The sequence below is a fragment of the Equus quagga genome, chromosome 5 (genome assembly GCF_021613505.1).
Source record: "Equus quagga isolate Etosha38 chromosome 5, UCLA_HA_Equagga_1.0, whole genome shotgun sequence".
Taxonomy (NCBI): Eukaryota; Metazoa; Chordata; class Mammalia; order Perissodactyla; family Equidae; genus Equus; species Equus quagga.
In genome coordinates this window covers 68,121,502-68,147,350 of record NC_060271.1, presented here as the reverse complement: position 1 = coordinate 68,147,350, position 25,849 = coordinate 68,121,502, and the positions used below count along the sequence as shown (strand labels likewise).

Here is a 25,849-nt window from a genome sequence, read left to right as displayed (position 1 = left end):
ACTTGATCTTATGTCTTAACTCATTATTAGTTCACCTATAATAAATTTACTAAAAGAAAAAGATGAGGTGGGGAGGTATATTGGAAAGGCCTTAGGACTAGGAGTCACCAAGCTCAATTTGCTATTGACTAAAGCTGCATGGCACATCACCTCTCGGGACCCCTGCTTCCTCATCCATGAAATGAAACAGCTAAACTAGATTGAGGGCCAAAGGCCCGTTCTCCTCTGAAATTCTATCATCAGGACTGGTTTTATGCAATAAAAATCCACTGTAATGTGCTCTATGTGCATAAACAGCCTGCACTAGATTCTGAGGTTAAAAATAAAAACCCACACACAGGAAATATAGGAACTCCTGTCTCTAGACTTATAGAGTAGTTGAAGAAATAATATAAAATACATATACACATTAATCAGTTAAGAGATGCCATAAAACAACATGTGAATATATGCTTAAGTTTCACAGTGAATGGAAATACCACGTTCATAAGAGCAATCCAGAGGCAATAAGGGATCCAAGTAAAACAGAGGCCTGTAGAAGCAGACTTTGAGCACAAGTGGACTCTGAGGGCCTTCTCTCAGGCACAGCCCCTGCCCTTAGACCAGCAGTTCTCAAATCATCTGGTCTTGGGATCTCCTCTACTTATAAAAATTATTGAGAATCTCAAAGAACTCTTGTTTATGTAGATTATAACTGATATTTACTGTACTAGAAATTAAAACTGAGAAATTTTATAAATATTTATTAATTCATTTAAAAATAACTTTTAAAAACTGTATTTAAAAAAAAATTCTAGTAAGAAGAGTGGCATTTATATTTTTGCAACTTTGAACGTCTAATGTAATAAAGGCAAATGGATTCTGATATCTGTGTTTGCATTCAATCTATTGCAATATGTTATTCTGGCTGAAGTACAGGAATAAAATCCAGCCTCAAACACATATGTAATAGGAAAAGGGAAAACTATTTTAATAGCCTGTCGGGTAATTGTGGACATTCTTTTTTGATACTACACAAACCTCTTCAAGCAGTAATTTCTTAAAGGTTAGATGCAATGTTGGAATCTGAAACCAGAGCGATGAACTTTACTTCGTTACTTTAAAATCCATTGGCCTGTCTTACACTTTAAACGGATCTTTTGCCTACGATGATTTTGGAAGTTGCATTGGTGAGATGGAAAATATAGTCTCAGTGAGTTACGTGGATCTTCCAAATGCTGACACATTCACCATTCAATATCAACAAACCACGTTCATCATCATCATCCCCGGTTTCATTAGAAAAGTCTTTAGTAGGAGGGAGCTGTCAAGTTTACTGTGGCAGAAACAAGTTTTCCAAAATGTTAATATTCACTTGAAAGCTCAAATTTAATCATAGGCAACAAATAGTATAAGTTGTTCTCCTTGATATGGAAAACAGGTTTGCTTTATTCTTGAGAAAAGGTCTGCCAAATACTCAAATCTGAATAACCAGTTTGTCTGCCAATCATTCAAATAAAAGTGGTGTTCCAGGAAAAAAAGCAGCTAGTTCAGCTCACAACTCAATGTGGAAAGTGCTTTACTTTCCATTTTACCACAAAATACTGACAAGGGTCAAGATTTAATAAAATTAATAATTTTTACTGCTTCATCAAGGACATTCTTAAACGAAATTGGCCTTTCTTTTTTTTTTTCCCCCTGTGAGTACACGGTGGTGAATGACTGCTAGCACAGTTTGCTTCCACTGCCCTGTCGGGCTCGGGTGCCAGCGTGCCAGGGTCGGCGTGGTCTGACCCTGCTCACTCCAGCCCCGGCTACCCTCATTCTTCCCTCACCTTTTCTTCCAGTAACTCCAGACTGGAATGCTCTGCCTCTGTTCCCCTGTGAAGAATGTTCTCCCCCTTCCTTGGATACCTGGCAAACTTCTACTTACCTTCTAAGACCTGGCTTGAGCCTCCTTCTCCCCCATGGGCCTTTCTGACTCTTCCTCCCACGCTCTCCACAAATCCCCCTACACAGCTGACCATCTTCGGCTCAGGGAACCCGCTGTGCCTTTGACGCATCCCTACCGTTACCTCAGTACAGGGCTGTAACTCACTTCCCCTCCTAAACTATGAATCCCTGAACACAGGGACTAGGTCCTCCTCACTTATTTCGGTGAGCCCAACACCTACTGCAGTGGAGAATTAAAAAGAAAAGACTCCACAAGTCATTCATTCATTCACTGTGGGCTTGTGGAGGGTAAGAACATCTCATATTTGAGTGGCACTAATTTCCACTTGATCCCTGTCCCCATACTCAAATAGTGGGAATAGTGCACTAGAAAGGAACAAGATTATGGTGAGCCTAGAATGTCTGACAAATTTACACTCTGTCCTATTAACAGCGAAGAGTCGTTTGAGATTTTTAAGCAGAGGAAAATATAATGAAAAGACTCTGGGGAAGTGCGGTCTGAAAATAGGATATAGAGACAGAGAGAGAACAAGTGTGAAAGCCTAAAAGCAGAAAGCCCAGTTAGGCTGGTATCAGTACAGTCTGAGCAGATGCCCAGGACTGCCGACTCCTGCCCTTAACCCCTGCAGTCTGACTTCCGCTCCTCCACGGTGTAACGGAGAAGCCAGGCAGCCCCGAGGATGAACTCCACTGCTGGTCCATTGATGTATGCCCACCACTGAGTAGTTACTAACCTCCCTGTGCCAGTTTCCTCACTCAGAATAGAAGGACAAAGACATCTTACTCAAAGGGTGAGGATAAAGGTTAAACACCACCACTTCCGCAGATAATTATTGTCACGGTAAGGATGGTAAGAGTAGCTGCAGCAGCAGATAACATCCCTGCACGTTCACTCTGTGCCAGGTCTCATGCTAAGCGTTTTGTATAATGTGTCACCTGAACTGCTCAACCTAGAATCTTGTACACAGAGGGTCCTCAATAAAAACTAGTTCCAGAAGAACTAACGAGGAATAGGAAAACGTACCAAATGAAACAAAATGCGTATGTTTAGTTTTTCCCATTAAATCCCAAGCTATTCAAAGATTCAGAATTCAGCCTAAATACATTTTAAAATTCACTCTCATAGAGTGTAATGTCATCTTAACATAACTCTTTTTTTTTCCCAAAATGAAGTCCATTTTTACTTAAATTTCAAACTTTACAACTTCTTTGAATTCATGAGACTCTAATAACATTTTACTCCAATCTCCTAACAATCTACTTTATTCTTTCACTTATTGGACATTTATTGGTGCCTACTGTGCCAGGGGACGGGGCCGGGCATCAAGGATACCAGGTCCCTGCTGGAATCTAGTGTGGAGTGAGAGGCAGGTATGAAGCACGCCCTGCAGAGGAACAAGCAAAGGCAAGCGAGAACGAAAACAACTGGCGTGTCTGGGGTGACAGGGATCTGAAAAGGAAGGTTAGGCTGGTGTGCCAGGACTGGAACACGATGCTAAGTTGGCCTTTATTCTACGTGTAATGAGCAACTGTAATGGTTTAAAACCAGGGAGCATGAAGCACTGATGTGTGTGTTTCAGAAGGGCAGATAATTTGGGTAGCCTGGGAGAGAAGGTGGGGTGGTTGAAGGAAAGGAGAAGAGATGTCAGGAAGAAACAACCAACATGGCCCAGGGCCTGAACCGCAGCAGAGGGACTAATTACAGACAACGCTCTGAATCTCAATACACTACTGAGATCTCAGAGACAGATCTTGCTAACTGAGTGGAAGCAGGGGATGAGAGAGAAATAAAAGATGGTTCTGAGGTTTGTGCCTTGAAAACTGCATGAAGTACAATGTTGTTTATATATACAATCATTCACACTTGAGGAGTAAGCACAGAAAGTAAATCCAGGGAAGGATAAAGGGAAGAAAAACCACGAGAATGGAGAAGATGAAGAATGAATCAAGGCCACTGATGACCTCTGCAAACCAATGTCAGGAGAGTAAGTTTCAACAGCAGCAGCGGCAGCAGCGAGCAAACAGCCCAGTTAGAGTGCTCACTACGTCCCTGGTGCAACTCTGCTGTATGTTACTACGTCATTTATAGTCCACAGTCCTTACAGCAACGCGAGGAAGCAGGCACTAATGTATACCTATTTTGCCGAGGAGGAAACTGAGGCACAGTGAGGTAAAGATGCCCAAAGTCATGCAACTTTTAAGTGGCAGACAGAAGCCACATGCTGAGGATTAGAGAGTGAATAAAAAATAAGGAAAGAGATCCAGAAAGTGAGGATTGAGTCACATCCTATACGAACATCAGTTTAAAATCAGCCCAGAAGAAAATCCAGTATACTCAAAATAGCTCTTGAAAATGCCTCAAATCACACAAAATCTGCATTGTTTTCTGTATACTACCCTGTACATGATATTGGCTCCTTTAACTCTGTTTTCATTACTTTTCTGTGGCATTCAGTTCACTGACTCTTCAACTTCTGTCACAGTTATGGAGAGAAAGCTATCTCTTCCCTCTTGCCTGGCCTCCTGAAGATGCTTCTTCACTCACTGGCCAGGATCAGGGGAACCCTGAAAATCATTCGCAAGATTTTCCCCCAGGTCTTTGCCACAAGGCCCAGAGCACGTTCACTGCAGGGGCTGGCAGGCACCAAGCTGCTTCAGCTGTCACTGTGCTCCTTCTCTCCTCCACCCCAGGAATAGAGCTTAATTCCCGTAGGCTAAATGAAATTACAAAACAACTGCACACTATTCACTACGTTTAATTCTACGGTGGAGACAGCAAGGAAAGCCCTCAATAGGATGTAGAAAACAAAGCTCTTCTACTTGATCTCTGAGGGGAAGTGCTGCTCTCCAAGGAAAGACTGAAGCTGGAGGGAGAGGAGACGCTGGGAAAGGGTAGAAACGATAGGATCTTTAAAAGGTCAGCCTTGAAAAAAAGAGAGAACACCTTTACCCCTGAGATCAGGCGAAAGAACAGCAATGACAGGTGAAACCGTAAATCTGCAGGTCAAGTGAGGGCTTGCAGGCTGATGGCCTGAATGTTCTCCACTCAGCAGGCCAACTCACCTATCACAAGAGCGTGAGGTGATGCCTGGGAGGAGGACTCAGAGTAGAGAAGGGCACTGTGGGAAAGCGGGAGGAGAATCACCCCACAAAGAGTCCAAAGTCTATTGAGTGGCTGTACCGAAGGCCCAGCTCAGAAAGGTTTGATTTTAACTTTTACGTTTTCTTAAAAAGTTCACCTTTGAAAAAACAAAAATAACTTCTAAAATAAGCCTGTGATATTATTCAAGAGCAAAGAGCCATATTTTTCTAAACCCAAACTTACTGAATTATGTTGCTTCAAAAATTCTGCAGCATTTTCTTCTGCATTACCACCAATTTCACCAATCAATATGATGCCTTCTGTGGCTGGATCATTCAGAAAGATTTCAAGGCAATCAATAAAATCTGTTCCATTAAAAGGATCACCTCCAATGCCTGAAAAAGTCAAAGAATATCAAAACCAGCTGAAAATTTAAGGATGAACCATGAAATTTAGGAAGAAAGGTTGTTTTGTGTGGTTTCTTATTTTGTCTACCCACTTCTCACCAACAGCTTTAAACGTATCATCACTCTTGCATTTAACATTTAAAAATCACAAAAGGGGAGCCAGCCTGGCAGTGTAGCAGTTAAGTTCACATGCTCCACTGCAGCAGCCCACAGTTTGGTGGTTCAGATCCTAGGCATAGTCCTAGCACTGCTTGTCACGCCAAGCTGTGGTGGCATCCCACATAAAATAGAGGAAGATTGGCACAGATGTTAGCTCAGGGCCAATCTTCCTCACCAAAAAAAAAAAGACCCACAAAAGGCTACCTTTATTTTTGCTTATCATATTACACAAACGCCAAATGGCCGTTGGTTCCTGATATTCACAAAGACAATCCTCTTTTTGTCTTAGCTCCTTTATCAAGTCTCTTCCCTCTCACAAAATTATTCCTAGATAACTCTTTAAGCATTGTGGGCCAACCCAGTGGAGTAGTGGTTAAGTTCATGCTCTCTGCTTCGGCAGCCTGGGGCTTACAGGTTTGGATCCCAGGCACAGACAGACCTACACACTGCTCATCAAGCCATGCTGTGGCAGTGACCCATATACAAAATAGAGGAAGACTAGCACAGACGTTAGCTCAGAGACAATCTTCTTTAAGCAAAAAGAGGAAGACTGGCAACACACGCTAGCTCAGGGCCAATCTTCCTCACAAAGAAAATAAAAAATTTAAAAAAATAAGCATTGTAAGAAAATCTGTGTTTGTGTTGCAAGAATGAGAATATCTTCTTCGACTAAACATTTAATGAATTTCTTTTCTCAAAGTAACTATTAGATGAGGCACTTTACAGAGGAACCACTCACAAGTTTTAAGACACAAGACCCCGGGAGGGACAGGGACTTATAAAACGAAGTAGAGGAAGGGAAGCAGCATTTATTGAGTGCCAACCACATGTCAAGCACTGTGCCTTAGCACATGTTAGACCTGCCATTTCCTAATTCTTCCAGCCTGTCTGTGAGATGGCATTATTATTCTCAATTAACAAATTAACAACAGGCTGGAAAAGATGGAGTTGGCAACTCTGTTTAAAACCTTTTCTTATTCTCCATCACACTAAGTTATCTTGTATCTAAGATCATGCTTTACACATAGAAAAACTCAATGAATGTTTACAACATTTTATGGATTCGAGTCTTAATAAAAATTTTCCAGGGTTATATTTTATAATTGTTTATTATAAAAAGCTATTTTGAAAGGTTTTTAAAAGGTTTCCTAAGAATTTGAAGGACTATTTATAAAAATGAGAAATTTGCCTGGCTTTTGGCAACAAATAAGATTATTTTAAAATGTCGAAATTGTTTTACTTTTAAAAGTGGGAGGCAGTATGATGTGGCAAAACAGAGGTTCTGGGGAGCTCAACCTTCCTCAAGCCAGATTTTCTCACCAATAAAGCTGTAATGGGACAACTTTTCAGCTCAGAGGTGCCTCAGAGGGTTGCCTCAAGAATGAAATAATGAATGGCAAAGAATTCAGTAACTGAACAATAGCTTATAATGATGGCAAGATGTAATTATAGTAACAAAAGTCCTAGTAGGAAGGACCATTTCTTCACAACAAGCAAAGTAAGTGCTGTGTTCAGGCACCGAGGCTCTCCAGGAGCCACATGGCCCAGGACATTTGTTCGGCAACGCGGAAGTCAAATCTTGGACGTGAATCTTGAAAATACACAGCAGAGCTTCACATTTAAGCAAAGGCAATTCAAGATCATAACATCTTTTTAATGAAATGGTATCAAAATCTCTTGCAGATAATCATATCAATAATTATTATTGAACTTATTTAATGAAGATACTGCACTCCTTTAATAAAATGATTTTAGCAAAAGTTCCTCACCAACACACAAGGACTGCCCCAATCCAACTTGTGTAGTTTGGTGAACTGCTTCATAAGTCAGGGTGCCAGATCTGGACACAATACCTTAAAGGAAGAGAATTTAAACATATTAGATTATATTCATATGATAGACTATCACATGGTAAACTAAATTACAAGTACAACTATATACAAAATCCATTCCACGATTTGTTATCCAAATAAACAACATCTTCAAATGATGAAGAAGAAAAAGCTTAAATTAAATCAAGGAGGTTTTAAAAGTTAGACACAGGAGAAAGAAAGCATCTATTTGTTAGGGTTATTTTATGACTATAAAAGCAGTGTAAGAAAGACCTACAGTCCTCCACATACAATGGCCTTCTACTGCTGCCATAGAGTTAGACGGAAGAATTAATCTACGAAAAGGTCCATAAGGAAAGAAAGAAGGCATCAACGTCAAGTATTAATCTTCAGCTAATAACCCTGGTTTAGGAAATAAATTCACGGTCAGGCTCGCTATATCCTGACACGCGCTGACTGCTCAAGTGAGCGCTGTTCTCCCACCGTCCGGGTCCCTAAGAGACTACCAGTGGGGCTCAAGGTTCTTGGTGACGGTGTTCCTTTAGACTGTAACCTCCAGGAGGCCAGGAAAAGGACTGTTCTCCCCACCCCTGCGTTCCCAGTACTGAGTACAGTTCAGTCACAGGAGGAGCTCAGAAAATACTCACCAAATGGGTCAAAACTGAAAATCCTTCAATGGAGTACAACCACCCACTTAAACAATCTAATTCCCAAAGTTCTAAGACCATTCACTAACGGGATCCTGATTCAAGACAAAAAACAACCGCTGTCAGCATCCCCATCTGTCTCGTTCATTAGTTTTCCCTTTTCTCAGAGCCTCCTTCCAATCTACGTCCTTTCTCCTTACACAGTCCCTCCTCTGTGGGACTGTTCATAACTGAGAAGGGTAGGCAGGTAATGCCTATGTACCTGTGTTATTTGGTATATTTAGCCTTCAAACAAAGTAGAGTCAGTCACTCAGCTGTACACCTTTGTGTGCAATTATCTAGTCTCCTTCCCACTCTACTATCTGATTCCTATGATATGGTTATTTGCAAGCTGTCCACTCTACACCCTAGATTACTGTGAAGAACAATTGTTTTATTTATTCTAGTCTTTTGATGGGTCAGTACAATGATCAGTGAATAGTAACACTAGAATGTTATTCTTTTAAATGGCTTTCATTTACTTAGATAAATGATGTATAAATTATATAAGTACAAACTGCATACACTGAAGGTAATGAAAGCAATGTTTTTGGGGGAGAGTACTCCTGCCATCCTCAAAGCATATATAGTAAAAGAGACTATCACTTAAAAATATCTATCATAAGCATAGTTCTGCTTCCAAAAAGCACAGATACTTTATTCTTCCTCCTAAGTACAACCAAAAACCCTGGGTATTATATATAAAACAAATATAAGAAATCTCTTAAAGATGGAGAGAAGTCAGAGTGGTTAGGGACCTCAAGACTCAAGGAATGACATATTAGTGAGTTCCCTGGGTTTTCTTTTGCCTCATCTCTCCCAGATATGGAGCTAAAGAAGCCAACATTCCAGAAACACATAAGGGCACAGAATCCACCTCCATCCCCAAAAAAGCCTGCTCTCTCTAGCAAAAGAACCAAGAGAAGGACAGTCTAGCAAAACAGAAAACTTTTAGATAATAACCACTCCATACCAACCAGACACTACAGCAAAAACTGTGGCTCCACCTCCACTCACATGAGCAAAGGCCAAAAGGGAATCCTAGACTTCTACATTTATGAGGCTCTAATGAGACACCCCAACACGCCTGCCAGGATGGTGAAAGAGGCCAAGTAGGCACCCAAGACTTGCATCTACACAAGCTGGTAACAAACCCCTGCCCACTTCTACAGTGTCAGTGGAAACCACGTGGGGACCCTGGATGACCATCCTCATCCGGCAGTAACGAGGCATCTCTCCATCTCCTTGGTGGCATGGTATCAGAGAAGACCTAGTGGACAGTCAGGACTTTCACTATTGCCCAAAAAGAACAAGTCCACCCCCACTGAAGTGTCAGTGGAGATCACGTGGGGAGTGGGAATTATCATCTCCAGTAAGAAGGAGCCCACCCACTCTGGTGTCAACTGAGGCAAGTAGGGAACTTGGATGTCTCCCTCCAACCAGGCAGTAACAAGGCACTGCCCCATACAATCCCTGCAGAAGCACTGTCAATAAAGGCAGCAAAACAGAAGGTCCAAACAAGACAGTCTCATAACATAACACTCAAAATATCCAGGTTTCAATCAAAAATCATTTGCATACCAAAAAAGATCTCAAATTGAATGAAAAAAGGCAGTCAATAGATGCTGACACCAAGATGAGAGAGATGTTAGAGTTACCTAACAAGGATTTTAAAGAAACCTTGATAAAAATGGTTTAACAATTATGAACATGCTTGAAACAAATGAGAAAATAAAAGGCCTCATCAAAGAAATACGAAATTTCAGTAAAAAAATAGAATAGAGGTCAGCCCAGTGGTGTAGTGGTTAAGTTCACACACTCTGCTTCAGCAGCCCAGGGTTCACACGTTCGAATCCCAGGTGTGGACCTAGCACCGCTTGTCAAGCCACCCCGTGGTGGCACCCCACATAAAAAATAGAGGAAGATTGGCACAGATGTTAGTTCAGTGACAATCTTCCTCAAGCAAAAAGAGGAAGGTTGGCAATGGATGGTAGCTCAGGGCCAATCTTCCTCACCAAAAAAAAGAGAAGATATAAAGAGCAACCAAATAGAAAGTGTAGAACTGAAAAATACAATAACCAAAGCTAAAAGTGCAATGGATGTGCTCAATAGCATAATGGAGAGGAGAGAAGAATCAGTGAAATGAAAGAACAATGAAAATTACCCAGTCTGAATGGCAGAGAGAAAACAGAATGGGGAAAAACAATGAACAGAGCTTCAGGGATCTATGGAACTATAACAGAAGATCAAATATTTGTGTTACCAGAGTACTAGAAGGAGAGAAAAGAAGAGCATAGGGCTGAAAAAGTACTTGAGGAAATAAAGTCTTACAAAATTCAAAACTTGGCAAGAGACTTAAATCTACCTATTCAAGAAGGTGAACAAATCCTGAACAGGAGAAACTCAAAGAAATTCACACCAAAATTCACCATAAACTTTAGAAAACTAAAGACAAAAAAATCTTTAAAGCAGCAAGAGAGAAACAACCCCTTACCTATATAGGAAAAACAATTCAAATGACATCAGCTTCTTCATCAGAAAAACCATGGAAACAAGAAGTTGAACAACATTTTTTAAATGCTAAAAGAAAAGAACTGTCAATGCTGAATCCTATACCCAGTAAACCCATGCTTTAGAAATACAGGGGAAATGAGGACATTCTCAGATGAAGGAAAGGTAAAGAATTTGTTGCCAAACAGATCTATCACAAAAGAATGGCTAATGGAAGTTCTCTAAGCAGAAAGGAATGCTAAAAGAAGGAACCTTGGAATACCAGGAAGGAAGAACACAGTAAGCAAAGCTATGGATAGATACAATAGACTTTTCTCAAGTTTTCTTAAGAAGAAATCAAACTGTCCTTATTTGCAGAGAACTTAATTGTCGACAGAGAAAATGCGAAGGAATCTACCAAGGAACTCCTAGTGAGTTCAGCAACATTGCAGGATACAAGACAAACATACAAAAATCAGCTGTATTTCCATAATTAGCCATGAACAACACACTGAGACCAAAATTAAAATACAACAAAATTTACAATTGCTTTTAAAAAAAAGAAATAATTAAGTGTAAATCTAACAAAGCAAGTACAGGGCTTGTATGCTAAAAACTACACAACGCTGATGAAAGAAATCAAAGGCAATCTAAATAAATGTAGAGATATACCATGTTCATGGATTGGAAGATTCAACAGAGTAAAGATGTCCATTCACTCCAGACTGATGTACAGATTTAACACAATTGCTATCAAAAGTGCAGCAAGAGTTTTTGTAGATACAGACAAGATCATTCTAAAAATTATATGGAAAAGTAAAGGAACTAGAATAGCTAAAGTAATTTGAAAAAGAATGAAGTGCAAGGAATCAATCTACCCAATTTCAAGGCTTAAGAGCTACAGTAATCAAGACTGTATGGTACTGGTGGAAGAAAAGGCACAAAAGTCAATGGAACAGAAAAGAGATCCCAGAAATAAACCAACACAAAATGCCTACTGATTTTTGACAAAATGCAAAAGCAACTTAACGGAAGAAAGATGATATTTGCAACAAATGGTGCCAGTGCAATTAGACATCCACAAGCAAAAAAAAAAGAAGAGAAAAGAACTTTGATCTAACTCTCACATCTTACAAAAAACATTAACTGAAATTAGATCATGGATTTCAATTGTAAAACTATAAAACTTTCAGGAAAAAAAATAGGGACATAAGGCTAGGCAGAGTGTTCTTAGACTTGATATCAAAAGCACACTTCATGTAAGAGAAAATTAATAAATTAGACTTCATCAAAAATTAAAAACTTTTGCTCTCTGAAAGATGCTGCTAAGAGAGCATGAAAACACAAGCTACAGACAGGGAGAAAATATTTGGAAACCACATATCCAACAAAGTACTAGTATGTGGAATATATAAAGAACTCTCAAAACTCAACAGTAAAAAAGCAAATAATCCAATTAGAACACGGGCAAAAAAAACATGAAGAGACATTTCACTGAAGAAGATATACAGATGACAACTACATGAAAAGACATTCAATATCACTAAGCATTAGGGAAATGTAAATTAAAACCACAATGGGATATCACTGAACACTTATCAGAATGGCCACACATAAAAAGTGAGATCACAAACGCTGACAAGGATGTGGAGAAACTGAATCACATATATTGATGATGGAAGTGTAAAATGGTACAGCCACATTGGATAGCAGTTTGGTGGTTTCTTAAAAAACTAACATGAAACTACCATACAAACCATCAACTGCATTCCTGGGCATTCATCCCAAAGAAATGAAGACTTACGTTCATACAAAACCTAGCAGACAACTGTTGATAGCAGCTTTACTTGTAATAGCCCCAAACTGGAAACAACCCAGATATCTTTCAACAGGTGAATGTGGAATTCCATACCATGGAATACTACTCAGCAATAAAAGGAACAAACTATTAATACAACGACCTGGACGAATCTCCAGAGAATTATGCTGAGTATAAACAGCCAATCCCAAAAGGCAACATTCTGCCTGATTCCATTTATATAGCATTCCTGAAATTACAAAACTTTAGAAACAGAGGACAGATTATTAGTTGCCAAGGACTAAGAAGGGAGTGGGAGCAGGAGGGAAGTGAGTGTAACTATAAAAGGGCAACATGAGGGATCCCTGTGGTGATGGAAAAATTTGTATCTTAACTATGTCAATGTCTATATCTTCACTGTAACATTGTATTATAGTTTTATAAGATGTTACCATTGGGGGTAACTGAATAAATGGTACGAGGAGATCTGTATTATTTTTTACAATTACATGTGAATTAAAATTATCTGAATATAAAAAGTTTAGGAGTGACATCAGCATCATGGAGGAGTGAGTTGTTCCCTTTGTCTCTCCCCTCTAAGTTACAACTAGTAGGATATCCATGACCAACAAAGGACTCCCTGCACAGCACACCAGAACGCCTGAGAGATCCATGCATCCATACATTGGTGGACTGGACCCCCAGGAGGCAGTGGAACTAGAGGAGCAGCCCTCCCCCATCCCCGGTAGCAGTAGTCCAAAATGTAGACACCTCCAGAGGGAGCAGTGGTACCCTGACCGGAGGGTTCAAAAAGCACACCAGCGCCAGCAACCAGAGGCTGCAAGAGCAGTAAAGGTACTCATGGCTTAGCCCCTGCCCCTCCCCCAGTGGTGGTGGGTGGTGCCTTCGACCTGATCCTTCAGAAAACACCCGTGCTGCCAGCACCCCTAGACAACCTGGGAGGAGTAGCACAGGTGGTGCACAGGGCAGCAGCACCTGAACCCATGGAGAGCCTGCAAAGAGCCAGTTGGGGAACACCAGACCCAGGCAACTCCAGAAGCAACACAAATGCTCGCAGCCTAGTGACCCTGGTGGCAACACCTGAGACTGTAGCAACACCACAAGCAGCAAGGCACCAGCAACCTCGGAGGCAGAAGCAGCAGGAGGGCACTGATGACACCAATGGCAGAGGCAGTGGAAGGTGGAAAGTGTAGGCTCTTAAATACAACGAGAAGCAGCTCAGAACCAAAGTAATCAAAGCTTAACTCAAATAAGAAAGGAGTTTACTACCCCCAATGCGCCGCTGAGGATCAACTCATCAAGCACCATTCTTCATAAAATACTGTAGAATAGAAATAAAATGACAACTCTCCAGAAACCAAACTTCAAGTCACAGAAGATTGCAATCTGACAGAGAATTCAAAATAGCTGTCATGAAGAAACTCAACAAGTTACAAGAAAACTCAGAAAGACAATTCAACAAGCTCAGGAATAAAATTAATGAACAGAAGGAGTACTTCACCAAAAAGATTGAAACTCTAAAAAGTTTAATTCAAATAGATTTTTAAAAAAGGATGGAGGGGTCAAGTATGGCACGTGTGGTTCAGAGCAAAAACAAAAAGTCTATCATAAGAGAAACAAAAAGCATGGTGCAACTAAATATCAATTTGTAATCCGATAACATTTAATTAGCTGATATATTAGTATTATTAGCTGTCATTAACACAAACTAGAAAGCCACTATACGATTTTACTGCTATCGTATTATGCCCCATTCAGAAATATCCAAGGGACTGAAATTCCTCCCTTTCCCTAAACTCTTAGCTTAAGCATTTGAAGTCACTGAGGCTCCTGAGACTATCGGTACTGGTTTCAAAATAGTAATAGTTAGTACAAATAATCATCCTTTCTCCCTCACCTCCTGAAAAATCTTGTAGTGTCATGTATTTCTTTTAAGTGAAACTTTAAGTCCTTTTTCAAAGGAATTAAAAGCAGTCTCCCAGAGGATTGCCTCATCAATGTGTTATGGCCATTTAGAGAACCAAGGTCAAGGCCTTCCCTGATCTTCTCTTAGTCTTTTGTTTTTGTGGTTTATGGGCACCTTAGAAAGCACAGTGGTAATCAGAAAGCAACTCAGCACAGGACACTCCTTCTTCCATGCCAAGCTCAGGTCTACAGCAATAGTCATTCAAAGCAGACCAAAGAGGATAAAGAGGACTCAAATACATACAAGAGCATCAGTGACTACGTGGTCAGGCCCCCACTAGAACTCAGACGATCCGTGGAACTCCCTGTAACTTCCCTCATAAGAGAACTTGGTGAGTAGGCTATCGGCAGCAGGGCTGACAGCTCTAAGAGACATTAGTAATAAAGACAAATCATGACCTTTAACCCAGTCCTGTAAACTACACAAGTGACATTCACCCACGATGTTGGTTATTCTTACTTGTATTAACAGACATGGTTTATAGATAGAGAAAATACTGTAACCATCTATTATTGTGGAGAAACTGTAGCTTACTGAGAGTTAGGTGTGAGGAGTCCAAAAACTGGCATAAAGGGCTAACTTTGAAATGTTAATTTGGTTATTTCCTCCAGGCACTAAACAAGTAGCACTGCAATTTCCCCAAAACATTTTGAAAAAATTTGTGATGTCCAAGAGGGCAAAGTAATTTTAGGATAGGACGCAAAAGACTAACAATAAAAATATTCACAGCACATATATCTCACAAAGGACTTACATCTAGAATATTTATAGAACCCCCAATAATCAACAATTACATTAAAAATTATCTAAAAAAGACAATCCAATAAAAAATAATGTGCAAACAACCTAAAAGATAGTTCACAAAGGAAGATACATAAATGGCCAATAAGCACATGACATCATTAGTCATCAGGGAAACTCAAATTAAAACCATAATGAGGCATCATTTCACTCCCAGTAGAACGGCTAAAATTAAAGACTGACAATAATAAATGTTTGTGAAGATGGGGAACAACTGGAACACTCATACATTGATGGTGGGAATGTAGAATGTATAGCCACTTTGCAGGGCTATCTGGCAAGTTCTTAAAAAGTTGAACATACTTTGAGCCCATGACTTAGCAATTCCATTCCTAGGTATTTTACCCAAGAGAAATGAAAATGTGTCCACAAAAAGATCTCTACACAAAAGTTCACCTTAGCTTTATTCATAATGGCTCAAACCTAGAAACAACCCAAACGTTCATCAATGGGAGAATAGACAAATTGTGGTACAATCATACAATAGAGTATAACTTAGCGATAAAATAAAATTAACTATTAATACATACAAATACATGGAAGAATCCAGTGTGCTGAGAAGGCAAAGAATCTTGAAAAACCCCCAAAATATTTTCATTGATTCTGTAGAATTATTAGTTTCTCAAACTCATTCAATTCGGGATATACAACTGATTCACTATAAAACTTTCTGGTAAATTCTACTAAAGTTAAATTAATTAAAATGAATTTGATTTGCACAGTCACAAATTCTCTTTGTGAGTTTGAGCTTAGGGCAAAGAATTTTTTTTAAAACTATAAAAAATATACTCACCCACTCTTCCTTTCTTGTGAATATGGCCAGGCATGATACCAATTTTGCATTCTCCAGGCTGAAGGAAAGAAAATCAGTTTCAGAAGAGTGAAAAAAAACTGTAACTCCTAAGTTATACAAACAAATACACTTGGACTGATTCAAAGCTAGCTGGCCTTGTGAGAGGCCAAATCCAGGCTTATTTTTACTTTTCACACTCACATTGATGACTCCAGGGCAGTTCGGCCCGATCAGCCTCGTCTTTCCCTGGCGCAGCAGTCTGTGCTTGACCCGCACCATGTCCTGCTGTGGGATACCTTCAGTGATGCACACGACCAAGGACACTTCTGCCTCAATAGCTTCATTAATGGCAGCAGCAGCAAAAGGAGGAGGGACATAAATGACAGAAGCCGTCGCTCCCGTCTGTTCTTTGGCCTGAAACATTAACCATGAAGCACTTTATTATCGGTTAAGTCATAAACATTGTAAACTCAATACCATGATTTTAATAACGTCCTGGGGCCCAGGGAGGAGCCCCAGGAGACATCGGATGTCTTCATTCTTCCCATTAACAAGCTCAGTACGCCGTCAGAAAAGATCAGAATCAAGCCCATCCTCTCTGCCCCTTGGGACGCCCCTCTGAACTGAAAGATTCTGTGACATCCCACTGAAAGCACTAACGGATGTGCGTTTGTGTCCCCTCATTCCTGTGGCTATCTTTATTTTTGATGTTCCGCAAGACACTGTATCACCCATTCAGTACCAAAGACCCTGCACGTCCCGAGGACAAAAAGAATGAGTGAGCCCCCGAGCCTCAGAACTCGGCTCTCAAACATCTGTTTAAACACATATCACATTTCACAAATATTATCAAGAGACAGCAAAAATGAAGTAGTTTTTTTAACTGACAAATTTTTACTCTAAATGTACATTGATTAGAAATAATCTAAAACACACATGCATAAATGGCCATAGAATAAGAATGTGGGTCAAGTAAGCATTAAGGTCTACTCCACACTGCCCCTCACAATGCAAAGCACTTAAAGACCAGCAATTTGGCCGGTGTTCTCTGTGTGGTCTTTAAATACTACTCTCTATATACATCAACACAGATGTATCCTTCCTCCCGTGTGGCCATGTCTCTTCTACTGTAATGGAAGCTCCCTGAAGACAGAGATTGTCAGTAATCTGTGACTCTTCAAGAGTGGCAGCATCTACTTTGTGAGAGGGCTCTATATAGGTCTCAGTTAAGGCTTCACCACAACCCTGCACGCTTAGCATCCTCGTCCACAAATCAAGATGCTGACGCCAAGAGATATTAAGTAACTTGGATGAGGTTACATAGCTAGGAAGTGGCAGAGCCAAGATTCAAAGCTAGGTATATCTAATTCCAAAGTGTCCATTCTTTTCAGTTATAGCAGGCTACCTCCCTACAAATGCAAAAATGTAACTTAATCAAGATATAAATCAAAACCTTTTGTAAAGTTGTGCCCTGGGATTTTACAACAGATACGAATACCAAGGGAAAGAACATACAGCTACAATAGAAGGGACAGAAGCAAAAAACAGTGTCTTCGAGAATCATCCCTGAATGATTCTCCACATCCCCAGAGTGAGGAGCTTTCTCTACTGCATCCCTAATAAAAAAAAGGTACCTTGACAGCAACAGAAGAGCAAAGTCAAAAGATGATGACAGATCATCCAAAAATGATGCCAGGGGTTAAAAATAATTTTTTAAAAACTTTGTTCATGGTAATAACAGAGAAGGGGGTACAAAAGAATTAAAACTAGGTTGTCAAAAGAAGTTAGATCACAGGCATGTAGGTATTTTATGGAAAATATACCCCAAAGCCTTCTACCTCTTAAGGATACAAACACTGTTACAAGCTAGACTGTGACAACAGGGTCTGTGCTGACAAATAACACTGGATGAAAGGTATCCATCCTACCCATTTAGAAAGCTCTTTGTAACAGCTGAACAGGTGAGAAATAGAGTATCTGTCAAAGAACTTACAGAACACTCCAAATGTCATTATCTATTTCTATCACAATGAATAATAAATGAATTGCTTAGGAACAAAAACTTTCTTTAAAAGAAAGCAGAAAGACTTATGACAAAAGTCAAATCTCCCTAAGGGAATTAAGAAAACAGTTCCTCTCTATACGTTGTGGTCATGAAGTCAGCCACAAGAGAATTTAGAAGGGAAAAAAAGACAAAAAGCAAAAATTTAAAGCAAAAAGATTTTAAATGATTCTTCTACAGGACGTACAATTTTTGACTTTTTTAACTTTTAAAATACAGTACACTTAAAACACACAGACATACACGTAGCAGACCCCATTCTCAAGTTTAATGCAAGATGAAAATTCCAAATTTGAATGAGAGCTTTTTTCCTACAGTTTAGAGTTAAGAATACAAATTAACTTCAATTTGAAGTTAGTATTCCAAAGAGAGATTAAGTTTATAAATTTGTACTTTAAAAAATGCAATACTTTAAAACACGCCTTAAAAGCATGTTTATAAAGAGGGGGAGGGATACATTTTTTTATTACCAATACATCAATCCCAAGTACTAAGTTTATTTCCTAGATTTTTTTATTAAATAGCCAAGAATTTGTACTATAGTTTTTTTATAATACTATTATTTCTGTATATATTCCATAGTGTTGAAAGAGAATGAAAGAATACCCCCAGTATTTACACTGAGTTTAAATAAGCTTTCTATAAAGGCAAAATCTGAGACATGGAAAACACTATAAAATTTAATTTTACATACTTTTATCTTATCTGAATTTTTACAATCAGCACATTTTAGTTTTGTAACAAAGAACTAAAATTTAGTTTAAAATCATTTTAAAAGTATTAAGAAATCAGCAATTTGGGGAAGAGACTAGGACTCTGATTTGTCCATCTGACTCTACAGCTCAGTTTTTTCACAAAGGAACACCACACTACTTACTCTGAGCCCTGCTAAGGCTGCCACTCAGCAGCTATGAGACCACACGCAGGACCCTTCACCTCTCTGCACCCATAGGATCCTGGTCTTTAAAATGGGGCTGACAGCAGCACCTACTTCAGAGGGCTGTGGTGAGGCCTGAATGAGGCATGTATAGGAAGCGCCTGGCAAAGAGTCCATTCTCAGTAAGTGTTGGGGGCATGCTGACGTGCTCACTACTAACATCCTGGAAGAACGAGGAGTAAGGAAAAGATAATAAGCCAAATGGAAGCCAAGCCACTCACTTCTTCCCTTACGAACTGATACAGGCCTATAAACCAAAGTGACACAGGCCCTGGAGAAAACATCCAGCGCCTATGTGACTAAAGTGAACACATTGGTTTTTATTGTGATTCAAATTTCTCTAGATTATTGGATTTTAAAATAGCAAGTGACTCTCCCAAAAGGGACACAATTAAGATCTCTAACCAAAGTAAGCTTGCTCTTCCTCTGCTTTTCTTTTCTTACCAAACCCAGCACCATTAATTACCTCCTTCACAGTATTAAAGACCGGTAAGCCCAGATGCGTCTTGCCTCCTTTCCCTGGAGTGGTTCCTCCAACTAGCTGGGTGCCATATTCCAATGCCTGCTGGCTATGAAAGGTGCCCTGAGGGGAAAAGCACAAGACTCATGAGAAAAGGCAGGCTGGGAAGCCTGAAGGGAATCTTCACCAACTTGGAAAAGCAAAGCAAACAGGTTAACCATTTCCCAGAGTATAACAGTAAGATATATCCAAGTATTCTCAACAACTTAGTAAACACAGCTTAGTAAACAGGCCTCTGCAAAGCCAAAATAACTGTTTTTTAAAAAAGGAGATCTCGGGGATGGCCCAGTGGTGCAGTGGTTAAGTTCGCGCACTCTGCTTTGGTGGCCCAGAGTTTGTAGGTTCAGATCCCAAGTGTGGACCTAAGCACCGCTCATCAAGCCATGCTGTGGCAGGTGTCCCACACATAAAGCAGAGGAAGATGGGCACAGATGTTAGCTCAGGGCCAATCTTCCTCAGCACAAAGGGGAAGATTGGCAGCAGATGTTAGCTCAGGGATAATCTTCCTCAAAAAAAAAATTAAAAAATAAAAATAAAAAAGGAGATCTCTTTTTATTCCGTTTTCAAATTTGGCTGATGATCAGAAACACCCTGGTATTTACTTAAAAGAATACCTCCTTTTCACTGTTCCTCAACTCCTGACGTCATCAAATCCCGCTTTACTCAGTTTAAAACCCACAGTCCATCATTTTTTTGTTTTTGTTTTTGTTTTTTTCACTCTTGACTCTCTTTTTTTAATTAAATCTACTTCCTGAATATATCTTGAATCTATCCATATTTTTTCCAGTTCCAATGACTTCACCCTAGTCTCAGTCACTGTCACCTCTCAGCCATACTACTATGATAACAGCTTCAAACAGGTCATTCCTTGTTCTCTCTATCCTTCCTCTACTCTTTTTCTCACACAAAAGCCACAATAATCTGTTTAAAAATACATAAATCAGATCAAAGCACCTTCTTGTTTAAAACCATTTAAAGGTTTCCCTTGCTCTTAGAATAAAGTCCTAAATCCTTAATAGATCTCTGGGCCCTCCCTACCCACTTCACTAGCCTCATCTTGCAGCATTTTTACCTTAATTAAGCTCCAACCACTTTGTACTTCTTTCAGTTTCTCAAATGCTCACGGCCCATCATTATACACATACAACCTTGGCTCTATCTCACTTCAACTTACACATCTGGCAAAATCACAACCTTGGTTAAAAACCAATTCTCCACCTCCTCTAAGACTGCACACGCACAGCCAAACAGTAGCTAAAGAAAAAATAAAACCACGCTAACTTGTCCCACTTTCAATGATCACTACCCTTAAGTGAGCCTTTAATGCTGCCCAGCCAGCATCCTGCAATTCCCGGTCCATTCCCTCTCCCTCCTCAACCTCAGCACATTTTGGACACACTGATTCACTGTTATGGGGTTGTCCTGGGCTTTGTACAATGTATAGGAGCAATCTTTACCTGTTCTCAGCAGATGCCAGACCATACCCTCCTCCCCACCCCAATCAGTTGTTGTGACAACCAAAAACGTCTCCAGGGATTGAAAGATTCTTTTTCACTAGGCTTCTGGGGCTCCACTTCGCTTGGCTTTCCTCTTCGTTCTCTTTCCCTAGACTACTTTTCTTTTTCATTTAAATTCGCATTCTTGGTAATCTCATCCCTTATCATGGCAATATCATCCATACAGCCACAGACGCACACACACCTCCCCATACCTAGCCCAGACTTTTGCCTTGAACTCCAACTCGTGCCCAAAACCGAGTTCCTGGTCACTCCTCACCAGTCTACCCCATCTCAGTTAAAGACAATTCCTCTCCTAACAGACGTTCAGACCAAAAGCACTGAATTCATCCTGATCTTCTCTTTCTCGTATATCCCATGTCAGATGCATTAGTAAATCTTATCGCCCTACTTACAAAATATAACCTACATCTTACCCTTTCTACTGCTACCACCTTGATATATCACCATCAACTCTTGACAGAACATTGCCCTTGCTCCCTTTCAATCTATTCTCAAGACGGCAGCCAGAACGATCCTTTTAAAACATAGGGAAGACCATGTCACTCCTCGAATCAAATTCACCAGTGGGTTTCCATCTCATTCACAGCAAAAGCTAAACTCCTCACACTGGCCTACAAGTCAATATTCAGTCTGCCTCTTCACATCAGAACCCTTCACCTGTCTGACCTCACTTACTGTTCTCCCATTGCTCATTTCACCCAGTCATACTGGGACTGCAGCTTCCACACCCAACTCCTGCCTCACGGCCTCACTGTCCTCTTGGCCTGGAATACATTTCCCCTCGAGATCCACTTGGTTCCCTACCACATCTCCTTCAGATCTGGACTCAGAGGTCAGGCTTCCCCTGATCACCTGATACAAATCCCCCCTTCCCCATCCCAACCCCCACCACAACTCCACACACATACACATACTTCTCCTCTCTCTGGTCTACTTTTTCCACAGCATTTACACTTTCTACTATACCATATAACTTACTCATTGATTTTGTTGATGTGTTTCTCTCCCCCACCACTAAAATGTAAATCCCATGAAGGCAATGACTTTTGTCTGCTTTATTCACTGAGAGATGGCGCCTAAATCAACACATTACATACAGTGGACACTCAAAACTGAATGGATCTATGTGGTCATTCTACAGGGACCTAAAAATGCTGACCTAACTACTCAAGTTCTATTAAAGGCATAAAAATAGGGGCCTTAACAGGGACTTCAGAAATTTCCTGATTCAACTTCTTCATTTTTCAAAATAGGAAACTTAGCCCTGAGCCTGTTAACTGACTTGTCTAAAGTCCTTATGGAGTTTGGAAAAACCACAGACCTTGCTCTTTCTTTAAGTCAGTGCTATGCAAGGTGTAGTCTATAGACTTCTGCTGGTGTGCAGTGAGACAAATGCAAAAAGAAAAAGAAATGGGGAAAAAAAGAGAAAAATCTAATTTTAAAAAAGTGACAATGTTTGCAAACTTTCAGCAATATTATATTGCTGCAACTTTTCCTACATTTTGCAAAAAGTACTGATCTGCCTTAGAGTGTAAATTAAAAACAAACATACACACCAACTGGTCTTTCACTCCAGATAGTTTGAGAAGCACTGCCCTAGACTACTACACTGTTAGATAAATTCGAATGGACCACTTTTTTAGTCCTAATGTAGTGCTAAACAGGGATAACATTTCCTGTTAATAAGCTTATCTTCCTTAGTTTTCTCATTACCACCATCCAGTGCACAGTTAAGAATAGGAATAGTTCTAGCAGCTCATGAAAGCCTGCACAAGAAATTCCACCCATTGGAAATCTGCATTGTTGGAATCCACTCTGAACTACAAATAGTCCTCACTCATATATAGAACAATGTGTGCACTGAAAAAAAAGCACTAATGAGACAAAATGCAGACTTCCTATGGAGATAAACTCTAAATTCCAGGTCTCATTGTTACCTCTATAATAAAAGAATCTTAACCAAGAAATCTGAGCCAATTAAGGCTCCCAATTACTTAAATAAAAAAAAGTGAATGAGAAACAATGTAACTGCAGGTAACTGAAAAATACTGAAACCAACCTTGGATTCCAGTATTTAGGCAAACCATCACCTAATTTAGGAAGCAGAGGCCATTTCAAATAGTGCTTACGCCATGGAAAATGGTTCTTAAAAAAAAGGTCAGAGGTTAAAATGTCAGAGGATCATATAAAGTTTAGCAAAGAGAAAAACAAAATCACACATAATAAACTTATGTGGGGAATTTGGGTCAATCAAACATTTGATTATATGTAACAAAATTAATATTTTAACTGGCAGAGGGGTGATAAAATGTACTTCAAATCTTAGATGAGCACCAACTTTGTTTAGAATATATATACATATGTGGAAGTGATACACATAAAATACATGGCTATCAGGATAAATAAACCAATTTTACCTATGAATAAAATCTCAAGATTTGGGGTGTTTCTTTCTTTGTTGGTGGTGGATTTGGTTTTTTTTTTTAAGATAGTAGAGGAATGGAAGAAAAAGAAAAAAAGTCTACTGCAATTCACCTTCTTGTGACCAGTTATTTCAGAAAAAAGGCAAAAGGACACTTTACATGAAACAGCCTTCTAACCAAATTCATTTGTTTAAAATACAGAACTATATAATTCTAAAGCAATTTCTAAGTTCTTTAAAAACAAAAGTTACAGAAATTTGGATATTTAGGGATCATTCTCTAGATCAGGGGTTGGAAAACTATAGCCTGAGGGATTTGGCTTGCCACTGGTTTTGTAAATTAAGTTTTACTCGCATACAACCAGGCCCATTCACTGACATACAATCCATGGCTGGTTTTGCTATTACAATGCTGTTGAATAATTGTACCTGAAGATTGCATGGCCCACTAAGCCTAAAATGTTTACAATCTGGTTCTTTCAGAATAAGCTTGCCAACTTCTGCTCTAAATTACCAAAATACCACAGAATGGGCATGGCCATTCTTTCAATTATAGAAAAATTACTGACTTGTTTTTGGGTTTTTTTTTGTGTTTTTTGTTTTGTTTTGTTTTGCTTTTTGCTGAGGAAGATTGGCCCTGAGCTAAAAACTGTGCCAATCTTCCTCTATTTATAGTATGTGGGCTGCCAGCACAGCATGGCCTCTAACAGAGCTGTGTAGGTCTGCACCTGGGAACCGAACCTTGGGTTGATGAAGCAGACCAGGGCTGGCCGCCTCCAAGAAAACCTTAACTTTTAAATTACAAAAAAAATCATTAACTGCTTTTGTCTTGCCATATCTCCAAAAAAAGAGGTACTTTAGGTTAAGATTTGTGGTTATCTTCTAATTGATTTAGTAGTATTCCTTCCTTTAGGAAAAAAACCTGTGCATCTACGATGGAGGAACTGTAAATTTGTCCAAAAGTTTTAAAGGGTAATTTAGCAGTAGCTGTTAAAATTTTAAGTACACAGAACCTTTGACACTCAATTTTACTTTTATGAATCTATTTTATAGACATATAAATGTATGCTATATACAATATACTGTATAATATATATATATATATATATATATGTATGTAGAATGTACATTATATAAGTATATGTGTTTGTATGAGCAAGAAAAATGTCTGGGAGGATACACATCAACTTGTTAACAGAAGGAACTCCAGGGAAGTAGAATGGTAGGAAGGAAAAAAAGGAGATTCTTATGTGCATTTTACTGTGGAATCACATCGCAGATAAATAAATTTATGCAAATTCTATGAGGTAGGCAGGGGATAGGAAGAGAGAATGAATGTAGATGAAGGAGAACAAATTAAAATACTTAGGCAATTTTGCCTGCCAGTCCCCTCGAAGACCATGTGCCCAGAGAGAAGACGAGATGGGAAAAGTCAATGTGCTGCTTCCTTTGCCTGTCTCAGCTCCCATGAGCCTCTCTGGCTTGAGCATTTCCCTACACTCATCTGTGTTTAACTGGATCATTTTTGTGCAAGGCCTAAACATAAGCCGTCTACTGTATCTAGTGCTTAATTAAAGAAACAGTGATCAGTTCCAATGCTGAAGGAAAACCAGGTCTTATACTTGGTGAAAGAGAATAAGTGGGTTTTCAACATAATATACTCCTAGGGAGGGATTTTCAAGGTAAGTTTAAAGACAATTTTCATCTTACAGGCTGACTACAGCACCTAACTTCCTCCTCAGATACAGTTCCATTGCTGTAGTGCATACTTTTCTGCAACCATCATGTATTGCAACTTTTGTGATATTAAAAAAATAGAAAATAAATTTTTTTTTATCTCTAGTATACACCCTTAAAAACATCTTGATACACATACCTGCTTACCAGTGAAACCCTGGCAAATAACCTTCGTATTCTTATCAATATAGAGATGTTTCCGGGAAGTTGTATAGGAGCAATGCCGAATTCCATGCTGTTGCACTGAGAAGTAAAGAAAACATGACACATTATAAGTTTTCCAAACTTTTGGAGCATGAATTCAACTTGGTGACAAAAAAATCCTCTAATGCAGGAGTTATCTTGTGATCATGGCAACTTTAACTGTCACTTATTATTTTTATTTTTATTTATTTATTTTCTTTTTGAGGAAGATTAGCCCTGAGCTAACATCTGCCGCCAATCCTCCTGTTTTTGCTGAGGAAGACTGGCCCTGAGTTAACATCCGTGCCCATCTTCCTCTAGTTTTTATAAATGGGACGCCTACCACAGCATGGCTTGCCAAGCAGTGCCATGTCTGCACCCGGGATCCAAACCAGTGAACCCCAGGCTGCCGAAGAGGAACATGAGAACTTAACCTCTGTGCCACCGGGCCGGCCCCAAATGTCATTTTTTAAATGAGACACATTGACTACAGAAATAGAT

At 39.5% G+C, this 25,849-nt stretch overlaps 1 protein-coding gene across 2 annotated transcripts in view; it reads right to left on the bottom strand.

Annotated features, from left to right (window-relative positions):
* Positions 1 to 25,849, bottom strand: part of SUCLG1 (succinate-CoA ligase GDP/ADP-forming subunit alpha) — a 37,535-nt gene that overhangs the window by 2,361 nt on the left and 9,325 nt on the right. For both annotated transcript variants that reach the window (XM_046662334.1, XM_046662335.1), the window contains 6 exons: positions 25,305 to 25,408; positions 19,433 to 19,549; positions 16,169 to 16,381; positions 15,968 to 16,025; positions 7,350 to 7,433; positions 5,258 to 5,409 (listed from right to left, as the gene is read on the bottom strand). In XM_046662334.1, coding sequence (XP_046518290.1) covers positions 5,258 to 5,409; positions 7,350 to 7,433; positions 15,968 to 16,025; positions 16,169 to 16,381; positions 19,433 to 19,549; positions 25,305 to 25,408 — 728 coding nt within the window. The remainder of the gene's footprint in view (positions 1 to 5,257; positions 5,410 to 7,349; positions 7,434 to 15,967; positions 16,026 to 16,168; positions 16,382 to 19,432; positions 19,550 to 25,304; positions 25,409 to 25,849) is intronic.